Below are 12442 nucleotides of genomic sequence, written 5' to 3'. Positions count from 1 at the left end.
TAGTCTTGCCTAGCCAGAAGAGAGCGTCAGCCAGTGCTTGACGGAGCGACCTCACTGCTCTGAGGATTTCTGTCCGTTGGTTAGCCGCAGCCAGGACTACGTGAGCTGATTCCTGCGCCTCACCTTGCCTCTGCACCTGAGGCTGTCTGTCGTGCCTCAGAGTAGAATATATCCACTTTTATCAATTCATTAATCAGCCCATACTCGCTGGGAGAGATGTATGTTGAGACTGTATGTTCCGGACATTTATCACGTAATAATAACTGCCGGAATCATAAACTTTTTGCAGTGCATTTGACTCTCTCTGTCCAGCGTCAACAAGCTACCATTTTCCGCTTACTCTCGCAGCTCAATAGTTTTCTCGACTCTTCGCCGAAGAGCTATGATTAAGAGGGTAATTAAGGAGCAAATGGTTTTCTGTGGATTTTGTAAAGTTTGCTTCATTATATATTATAAAAAAATTTGTTGAAATATGTGCTGTAAATAAATAAACTTCCAAAAGATACATTCATTTGTACAATTGCATTCGTTTGCGAAAACGTAATATGTCATAAATTTCGTAATTAGGCACCCAGTTCACTGTCTACGTCCCACGCGCCATTGTCCCAAGCGGGTTTTTGACAATGATACAATGCTCCAAGGTCGCATGGATTAATGAACTCTTGATTTAAGGAAGCCTTTCGTTAACACAAATACCAAGACTTTCAACATAAACTTTTCACAATTACCGTATTTTTAAGTAACTACATAGATTCACGGGATTTATATTAAAGCCATAGCTAAATGACAATTGACACTACGTTTATTTTTACATGTCATATTTGACGTTTGACAGTGACGACGACGCGAACCAAAGCCAATGTTACTTCTGCAATACAAAGGATCCCCTCGTGAGGCAACGGATGTTGTTGCATGGGTTAGGGCTGCGCCTTAAGTTCTCATGTTATTTTCGTATGATTTTAACATGTGTGTTTCAGAGCAAGAGTATAATAAAATATTCTGGCATTTGACATAATCACTACAAGTTGACAATTGGTTTAAATCAATCAATATAATACTATTTCACTAAATGTTTTTAAAGTAATAGTACTTTAGATCGAATCGATAAATCGTCATTCGTTAAATGATTAAGTTAATCGATGTCGTCGTAATGATGAATCGATTTGATTTTATCACATTTACATCATGATTAGGCGGATCTTGAAATATAATCGAATTACTTTTTTGTTATTTTTATACGGGAGTTTGGTTTGTTTGTTTTTATCAGTGTTAGTGTAGTGGCGTGGGTCTATCATCCCTGAGGTTATAGGTTCGATACCTGGCTGTGCACCAATGGACTTTCGTTTTATACGCGCATTTAACTTTCGCTCCAATGGTGAAGAAAAACATCGTGAGGAAATGTTGCCTTAGACCCAAAAAGTGTGACACAGGAGGCTGATCACCTACTTGCCTATTTGACTGACAATCATTAAACGTATACAGAAATCTGAGGCCCAGACCTAAAAAGGTTGTAGCGCCACTGACTGTTTTTGTTTTATTTCATTTATTTTTTATTTTGCATTTTAATTTATGTTCTCTATATTAATTTATACACGCATATTTTCTTAGTTTAGTGACATATAAGGTATATGAAGATTAATTGTATTTTTTTAATGTGTCAATACTAACCTAGTTTACTAAAAATAATATTAAACAGTAAAAAACGTGTTCAATGGCACTTTTTACAGTTTTCTATTAAGTGAAAGACGTTCTTGCGTTAATTTTTTTTCCATCAAAACTAACCTGCACTAACATTAACTCCAATGGTTTCTTCAATCTTTCACGTAGGCTTTTGGTATCAAGAGAATAACATGGACGTTCACGTGTTGGTGGAGCTGGTGGTGTCCAGAAATCTTTTTTATTATTTTGGCGACGTCCTCTGAACACGGTGTAATTTTAAACTTGAATAACTGAGAGGCAACAGGAAAAACACTTTTTGAACGGATAAAAGCTATGTATTATTATCAAAACTTATAATTATTTACATAATACATACTAAATGGTCACCGTGACCACGCACGCTGAAAAGCACGCGAAACGTCGGGGAAAAAATTAAAATTCAGAATTATATAAAAAATTATAAGTTTTAATAATAATACATAGCTTTAATCCGTTCAAAAAGTGTTTTTGTTAATGTGTAAAAGCTATTTTAACAAAAGACAATACTATATTACAGGCAACAGTTTTGACCACTTTCTCTTAATTTAGAACACCTATAAAGATTTAATTATCAAAGCAGTCCACGTGCGATCTACTCCACATTATTAGAATAAAATTCACAACCTGCGCGTGAGTCACAAGTTGACATTGAAGTTGTCGTTTTATTTGATAGAGGAATGAATGAAACGTGTTAAAGTTTTTATAAATCGTAATTGAACTGGTTTTTTATTTCCCAATTATATTGTATAATGTGAATATTAACTAGGATTCTCAGGAAACTCGTACTAAAATAGTAATTTTTATATATTGATGTAATCTATATCTTTTTATTTTAAGTGTTGCTTGTACTGACAAGACAATTTTTTTCATTCATTTTACAAATTACAATGTTTTCATTCATTTCAATAATAAAGAGCATGCTCCACCTCATAACTGCATGGTACACCATTGATGAAAATATGTAGAGAAAAATTTGGGGCTGTTTTGAGGTGGAGCTTTGACAAATTTACCAAATACTGTCGTGATTATATACACAAATACAAAGCCATAAGCAATGATTTGCACTATATTATTTTACGTACGTGAACATGTACGATTTAACTACATAATAATGGGTTCGATTTGATTGGAACACGGTTCGATCTTATTTAAAGTGACTTTTATCCTGTAATTTTAATGAATTAATGCCAAGGTTGGTGACATCATTGGCTTATGTACTTAAGGTATATATATATATGTCTCATTCCAAAGTAATGAGCTGGTCATGGCTCTAGCATATAGATGGAAGATCAATAAGAGCACCCGAATGGAGAACCCATGAGATTGGATGGTAGTAATTGGATTCTGACGACAAATCATAAAATAGGATAACTTAGAGGAGGAGGATGATGAGGAAGGGATATGAAAGAGCCTTCTTCTGGACGGGGGCCGTATCTCAGATTAATAATAGTGTATTTATCTTTAATTTAATAATAATAATTTATTACAATTAATAATTTAGGTACAAAAATGTTATGGTGGTACAATATAAAGTTTGCATATTCCGCCATGCAATGGCGTGCAAATTTGTGTTAAAAGGAATTTTACGAATATACATCAAGATTCATATAATTATAGTGAATTGTTATATTATTTGTATTGATAAAATATCACTTTATTCAAATATATTATTACGTTATCAAATATATGTATTATATAATAAATATAGACACATATTTTTCATATACAAAAACGTGCATTAGAAAGGATTTAACACGTAAATCACAAATTAACAATTAACAATTATCGAACTTGGAACACTTACGAAGACTTTTTAGTAGACTGAGATAAGATAGAGTAAACGGATTAAAGCTATGTATTGTTATTAAAAACTTATAATTATTTACATAATTTTAATTTTTTCCCGACGTTTCGCGTGCTTTTCAGCGTGCGTCACGGTGACTGAAGACATGACAATGTTTAGAAATGCTGTTAGTTCTTGTAAAAGATTCAAATGGAAATGAACAAAAGATATTATGGCAGAAGACAAATAAATGTATGACAAAAGCGACGGAATTGTGTCCTCGCAAATGAAAACGAGGCAGACAAATAAAATGATGGAAAAATGATAGAAAAAGAGCAGCTAGTGTAGCTACGTAAAGAGAAGAGAGGAATCTATTTGAGAAAGACAAGCTGTAAAATAGTTTGCGTTTTCCCCCTATTATATATAACAAGTCTGGCCATAAATACTGTTACATAAAAACTTTTCTATTTTTCAACTTTTTAATTATTTGAATTTGGAACACGGGTTTTATTTTAAAAACGATTTCGCGCCATTTCACATATTTTTTCGTGTTCATTATCAAATTAGAATATTAAATTGGGTGTTAAAGAAAAGGATTGCAGTGATCGTCTTGCACGATGTGGGTATGGAGCCGCCGGTCATATTCCAGACACTCCAAAAGCTTGATATTAAAAATATTCCGTGGAATTTCCAGCAGGATTCTGCACCTTTGCTAACGAACTACCCAAGCCCGGCTTGAAACCAACGTTCCGGACTTTATAAGAGACTGGCCCACATCTAGCCCAGACGTCGACCCTTTAGACTTCAAATTATGGTCAGTTTTAGAGGACACAACGTCATTGAGTCTCTTAAAAATCCGGATAAAGGACGGATAAAACCCTGTATAAAGTCCATAGGTAGCCATTTCGAATGGATTTTTATACTGAGACTTTAATAACATTACATTAATTCATTTTAAAAGAGCTAATATGGATTAGGTGTATATTATAATCAATTTTAGTATACAAACATTGATTTCTAATTAATATTTATTAATCATAATTAGTATGTGTCCTAAATTGAGTCTTTGTAGACGCAGATATTTCAATTATTTAAGCATATTCACCTACTAGTGACACCAATGATACAGGTATGTTGTTGTACGACCAACTCCAAAACGCTATTGATCAAAGCAACAAAATCTTTTATTCTGATGGGAGATTTCAATGCAGCAAAAAAATTTAGAACGCATTATAGGTCATTATTGTTATCTTAAAACAGAGAGATGGAGGATAAGAGGTCCTTGAAAAAAAAATGTATACATATATATATTTGTGAACTTTGTAAAGGTATAAATGAGGATTAATTATTATTATTATTACATTGATTTCACTTCTGCGTATGATTGGAAAAATCCTAATACTTAAATTCAATTATCAATAGTTAAATAGTCCTTTGATAGTTATTTATAATCGGTTTCACTGATATTAGCAGCACGAACATATTTACATCACGCTAGCCGGATTTTACGAATCAGAATTTGTAGAATTTTCTAGAATATTAAAGCATATTTTATTTTTATATCCTTAATTAAGTTCAAATGTTATTATTATTCTAGAATGTGTAAGAATATTATTGTATCTTTGTATTTGTGTGTGTGGTCTCGATTTTGTATTTCTAGTTCAGTAGTTCATTTATTTGCGTAGAAGTGTATCAGCATGTATCGGACAATTAATTGTTATACACAGTAGAAAAATAATGTGTTTATTAAATTTAGAGGTTATACGTCTGTTACTTCTTTTCCGGTTGACAGCTGTCAATGTCAATAGCATTTGACAGTACAATGTACTACTCATTTGTCATTAGACTGTAACAAAGCGGCAACAAAAAGTTATTCAAAACAACACGTCAATATAAAAAAAACAAATCATACACCTGTATCACCCACACTCAAGTCGGCACACAATTACCCAGGCCTATCATTAAGCAGTGTTCATGGCCTCGGTGACCATGGGACTTTTTAAGCGCGCTCAGTACATTAACCGCCTACTTAGTTGTTACAAGAAACTGCTGAAGAGTGAGTTTTGTTAATCTAAGATTTGCGAACGACAAATATGTCTCATTATAGAAAATATTATGAACACAAAGGAACGCAAATCAAATATTTATCAAATGACATAAAGTACTTTTAAATTGTCCGCCATTAATAGCGCGTCATTCCCTTTCCCGCCAAATCGCTAAACACAAACCATCAACAAGAGCATCACATAAATTTATGGTTTACAAACGATTTAAATTACTCAAAACTCGGCGATTAAAATGAGTGGTGCAGAGTTTCTTGCCAGTTCTTCTTATCCGCTGTACGGCGTTGACTTGCGAACTGGTAGTAAATGTAAATTTAGAATCAATTTAACATCTTTTCTGTTGACATTCATAAGTGTACTTAGTTACCTATATGAATTAAGTTATTTTGAGTTTGACTTATCCATAGATTATACTTTAACAAAAACAAGTATCAAATCTCATATTTATACATATTAAAGTATGTTTAATTATAAGATATGTAACTATTAACTTAAGAGATATTAGAGGCTTATAAATGGAAATCTTTAAATCTAATACTATTTCGTAGCGCAACGGAAACTTAAATGGTAACTAAACTAAAAAAAGCAAAGATAATACGTAAAAATTAAGATGGCGGTCGCCTAACGTTATTTCCCGCGTTAAATTATTTATTAGATAATATGATTGTTAATGTATACGGATAATATATTTTAAAAAATCCGTATAAAAACAATACAATTAATAAGAAGAATTCTTGTAAAAATAAACTCAAAAACCCAAATCTTCAGATATTAAATTATATTTAAAAGGCTTAATCTTTCCTGAGTGGCAAAGCCTATATTTATTTCTTAAATATTTACAAAACACTGTCCGTGTGAAAATATGACAGGCCTACTTGATTTTACTCCTTATCTTGATATGTGGAATGTACATTTACTAAATAATTGCGATAACATGGCTTTATATATATATATATATAATTCTACTGTACGTGTGTATGTCACTGAACTCCTCTTAAACGGCTGGACCGATTTAAATGAATACTAGCATACTGTTTTTAATATTCCATAAATATATTTAACAAAAATGGTTATTGCCGAAAACCTTTACTGGAAATTGATTCAAAACCATATTAACGTCCGTTAATTATAGGATAGGATTATTTATATATTTATTTCCTAATCTATAATTATATTTATATTTATAAAAACAAGCAAAGAAGAAATAGATAATATTTGTAAGAAGGTAGAAAACAATAAAAAATATTTAATACATTTAACTAAATAACCTTATTTGGCTGTAATGTGTGATGGTGTTTAAGTGAGGGTATGTTGATGCTGGCTAATTTACGTTATGGATATTCTTCATAATCATTTTAACCGCGATAGTTTAAACAAGTCAAGGTATAAATATTGGTCGATGTATGCGCAATACAAAACTGAGTATTAAAAATGTCTTTATAAATTTAATATTGTCTGATATAGTATTAACATAGGGGATTCATAGGATTCCCAAAAATACCAAACAGGAAAACTTGTAACAAATGCATCGTTTTGATTTTTGAATCTAGATATTTGTATCATATTATGTAACCAAAGGGTTATTGCCTCAGGTATAATTACATCGTACGATCAAGCAAAAAATATACCAGTCACTGTTATAAGAACTTTGTGATTCGAATCTTATCGACCTATGCTATTAACATTAAGTACTTGATGTGGTGTAGACCAAAAGAGAGACTGAATGTCTAGAAAGACTGAATAAGGATAATTCTACTATGCAGTTGGAAAATTACATTTGGTAAACTGTTACTCCCACGACGGCGTTTGACTCTAGAGTTTTCTATCAACATCAATTTAGATTCATAGTTTAATGCCTTGATTTGGAAGGCAAAGTGGGAGCTCTACTTGTCAACTAGTATATTATTAAACAGGCAAAGATATTCTGAGTTATGGATATCACAGAAATATTATCTTAATCGAGAACGTTCTTTTGTTACAGTCGCGAGTAGCATGGCCTGAAAGCATGTTCCGAACGGCGTCAGTCGAAGGCTCCGGCCCCAGGACTCCGCCGGCCTACGCGCCCCATCCAGCCTTCGTCCCACCACGATTTTTCCCGCCGCGAATCCGGCCCCCACCGCCCCAATACTGCTTTGACGCTGCCCGTTTCGCCTGCGATGCGTCCAAACCGCGCTACCTGGACGTAGAAAGAGAGAGGCTAGTTACCCGATGGTTAGCTGAAGCCAATGAAGCATTGGTCCGCCGAGATAGGCCTCCAAGGTACAAGCCACGCAGCAGCGAAAGGCGCTTAGAATACCTGGACAGGAGGCCGTCAGAATGGGCGGATAACTTTCTTCTGGGCCGGCGTAATGGATCCGTCGAGCCCGAAGAGGAGAGTGATTCTATGACTTTGAAAGAATTTGTGGATAAGTTCTCCCTGCCGCGGGTGGTTAAGCTGGAAGGGGAGGAAAGGGCTGTGTTGTTGTATCGTGTTTTGGAAGCTCATAGGCGCGTGGAGGCTGTGCCACTGTCAGGGAAGAAGGGGAAGCTGGTGGGGAAGCCGCTGTATATTCCTGATTCGTATGATGGTAAGTGTTCTTTATAGTATGTAGATATAATTGTTTTGGATTAAGAACTACAAATTTAAACACGTTGGGTTTTGAAGGCATTGTCGCGCACCGCCGCTGTGACATCTCTATGTTTATTTGAGGTCGTATAAAGTCTATTATATAGTTGTTATTTTGTTGGCCTCAAAATGGAAAACTACTGTAAATTAACACCCAAATGTTACGTATAAAATTTAGGCAACTTCCGCATCTTATCACACAACAATAGAACACAGTACAATACAAGTACTTCAGTACTTTAATCGTTTTGTCATTACCAGCGACACTGACGCAATCTTAACAAAGCTTAATGACCGTTCTTATCGCATATTCAAAGTTATTACTAAATCATAGTTAAAAACCAGTAGCTACCTCTTTAGGTGTGGGCTTCAGATATCTGTATCTGTTTCATGATTGTGAATCTAATAGACAAGTAGGTGATCCTCATGTACTTGACACACGCCGTCGACTTGGTCTAAGACAAGATTTCCTCACGATATTTCCCTTCACCATTCGAGCGAATGTTAAATGCGCACATAAAAAGTACATTGGTTGACAGCCCGTGATCGACTATGACGCACGCTGAAACGTCAAATGTGTCAAACTTCAGATAGGAAAAAATGGCTTGACCACTCTTTAAAATAGATATGTTTTATTGACGTTCTAAAATAGTGCTTTAGTGATATTTCATTTAAAATTGGCATTTTAATTTATATTACAAATCTTTTCTTTAGCATTTTCTGGCATATTTTTTGTAAGTAGATTAGAAACTTAATGACTAGTTGACCTTATAATATATTAAATATAGATAGGAAATTGACAATTAAAAGAAGTTACTTTAACATTTTATTAATCACGTCCAATATTTATTTAATACAGATAATAATGTTACTCGAAGAACACGTTCTTCTTTTGGTGCCTTTCCATTACTGGAGGTTGGCCTTCAGTCTCGTGAAGCGGGTCTTGTCCAGTAGTTGTAGTTGTGCCAGATGTACCAACTCTTCCACAGTCGCAATAGCCGTCCACTTTATTACGAAACCATGATTTTTTCCTTTTTCTGCGAAAAAGTTCTTAATTGAGTGGTTATCGAAACATATGCACATGAAACAACGGAAAGCGTACCGTGGGCCATGTGTTGCGCCATGATGTGCTGCCCTAGGTATGTCCAGGTAAAGATATTAAATAGAAAATATCATCTAATTGTCAATCTAAACGATTCTACTCACACAAAACTTCATCAAAATCGGCTTATTACAAATCTTCTATTCGTAATATACTTGGTGGGTTACTTAGTGGGTTATCACCACCTACACCTCATAAGACAGCATGCTTTGTCAGTATATATATACTTAAGGATCGGGTTTATAATCTGGATATAATGGAGAGATGGGTATCAAGTAAAAAATTGAGGCGGAAGTCTCAACTTTCGGATAATACACGCGCCCATTCCAACTTGGTTCTCGAAGATCCACTCACGCGAGCATATAATAATAAATAAAATCTAAATCTAGTGAAGTATTTTTTTTAATTGTATGGGTATTATTGTGTAAAATAAAATATGTTTATTATGGAACATAAGCTACAAGTATCACTTATTCCACGTCATTAAATTTAAATAAGGAGAAATCCCTACTCAATGGCAAAGAAGACAGGGTGTAGGCCGAGAGAAAAAGCCGGCGTAAATAACTCTCGGTACTCCTATGAAGTTCTATCATAGTTCTATTCATATCTATTCATAGTTCTATCATAGTTCTATTCATAGTTCTATTCATAGTTCTATCATAGTTCTATTCATAGTTCTATCATAGTTCTATTCATATCTATTCATAGTTTTATTCATATCTATTCATAGTTCTATCATAGTTCCATTCATAGTTCTATCATAGTTCTATTCATATCTATTCATAGTTTTATTCATATCTATTCATAGTTCTATTCATAGTTCTATCGCATTAGTCGTTTCTGTTAAGATAGACTATTATTCTATATGGATATGGAAATAAATAAATAACTGCTAGTACCTCCTTTAATTAATAAAGAACACATTGCGTCTTATCAAAAGTAATTAACAAAATTTATTGGTTATTAGGAATATACTTCCGATGATATTTACATATATATATTTTGAACAGAATTTTATGTGTGATTGAATTGCATCAAATACTTCCTTATGGCTAGTAGGGTTTTGCTCACGAAGGTCATTCATGACGAATTCTTAAACAGTTCTTTTATTTTCCCGCTTTAATAAATCAAGTGGAGCCATTATTATTCTTTGATAACTATTTGTTTTATAGGAAGACCTTTTTGTGTCATGGAGTTTGATGTTTACCTTCAGCACGTGAACCAGTGCTGGAAAAGATTGAACAGACATAGGGTTGAGCCTACTTCAGAATGGTCTAACACTGCCTTGGTGATTTTTATTTACTGACATATAAAAACAACAAAATTTCTTATGAAATAACATGATTTTTCCTATTTATTACACCTTTGACTTATAGTAATAATATACTTAGAAATAAAACATACCAAATTAATATTTAGATGACATAATTGCTAGATATATATATGGGTACATACACATACGTTTATCATTACAGTACTTCGGACATTATCATTCAGTACTTAGTTTATCATTTTTTTTATAAAAAAAACACTATGGGACAGACCGAAAAGTAAGTCCTGTACACAGCTAATAAATAAAAAATATAATCTGATTGTAAATCTAAACGAATCTACTCACACAATAATTTATCAAAATCGGTTTAAAACAAATAAATTTTTAAGCATTATATCAACATGCCTTTTAATATTTTTCTAACCGTAAACCTTCCTTGAAATTAACCAAATATTTCAAGATCAAAATTAGACATATCAGCCCAGGCATTCCCAAGTTTTTGCGATAAAAGCAGCAATTCTTATATAATAATCATACACACACATAGTGTGCAAATATTATGTATTTTTTACGCAGATACTAGAATAAATTTGGCCAATTAAGAAACAAATCGAGGCCATCATAACTTATAACGTATGATATTTCGTTTCGATTTAATTAAGGAAGAACGATGTCTTCCGACTTTGGCTTAACTTTAAGGCTCACCTTATGTTAAGTAATACCGCCGCCCATGGACATTGCCAGATGGCTTACGTTGCCAGCAATTTAAAAACTGGTTCGCTCTTTTCTAGAAGCAACCTAAGTCGAATTGGTTCGGAAATACTTCAGTTGCCTACTGAAGTAGTAAGTATGCTGATTCATAGTGGTGGTGCGCGACAAAAACTGCCTTAATAAACGTCCAGTTGTGAACGTCCAGGTGACACGCTTGGTGTTTTGTCTTCGGCATCGACGATGATGATGAAACTCAGTTTCTAGTATGATGTGCTCTTTAGATATAAGAATGTAATGTAGTTGTTTTATACAGATATTAATCGAGCAATAGTTGAGTTAATTAAGATCCCTGATATGGAAAAAAATACGAATTGTAGTCAAAATTCTTTAAGTAAAATATTAACACTTTATGGCACTCAATAAACAATATCTATAGACAGTGGAAGGGGTAATCTTGTGGCTTATATGCGATCTTCATGCAAAAACATCTTAATCTTAATACAAACATAGTTAAACTAGATAAAATATTTGATATTACAATATCTATTTAATTAGAATTTATATCCATAACATTACGTGCGTGGGCTGTGTAATAATTTTTCGCTCGTAAACTTTAATTCATACAAATTATAGCCGCAAGTGATAGATAACTTTTATAACTTAATTACTGTAATTATTTTATATGACAAGGTGTGATGTTACTGTTTGAAATTGGTTTGACTTAGATTTAGGTTGAGTGTCTTCAACACAAATATTTTCAGTAAACGATTTGTTACTTCGCATTGTAGTCCAAAACTACTGGACTGATATGAAAAATTCTTTCACCATACTAATCCTACATTATCCCTGATGAACATGATGAATATTTTCAAAATAGTTAGGACGTATGAAAACTTTGATAATGTGGGAAATATAAAATGAAATTCCTATATCGCAAATGATGATATTGATAACTAGAAAACCCGACATACGTTGTCCTGTTTTAACTATGAATATTGATTTCAAATTGGTATAATTAATTAAGAATGCTTATGATATACAACATTCTTTGTTTGTTTTTCTGGCGCGTATATAATTAGTTTTGTTGGTATTCCGACACGAGAACAGGCGACATATAACTAGGCATGGGAAAAATATGGATGTTCAAGATTAATGCCACAAACAATTAGCGATTGTAATTATTTTATTAATGCAATAACTAAAATCA

General features: G+C 33.3%; 1 protein-coding gene across 1 annotated transcript in view; it reads left to right on the top strand.

The window, feature by feature from the left end:
* The window catches only part of LOC123706806, a 90115-nt gene that overhangs the window by 25002 nt on the left and 52671 nt on the right, over positions 1-12442 (top strand). The window contains exon 2 of the mRNA XM_045656261.1: positions 7526-8111. Coding sequence (XP_045512217.1) covers positions 7550-8111 — 562 coding nt within the window. The 5' untranslated portion in view covers positions 7526-7549. The remainder of the gene's footprint in view (positions 1-7525; positions 8112-12442) is intronic.

The sequence above is a fragment of the Pieris brassicae genome, chromosome 3 (genome assembly GCF_905147105.1).
Source record: "Pieris brassicae chromosome 3, ilPieBrab1.1, whole genome shotgun sequence".
Lineage (NCBI taxonomy): Eukaryota > Metazoa > Arthropoda > Insecta > Lepidoptera > Pieridae > Pieris > Pieris brassicae.
This window is presented reverse-complemented; position numbering and strand designations above follow the sequence as displayed.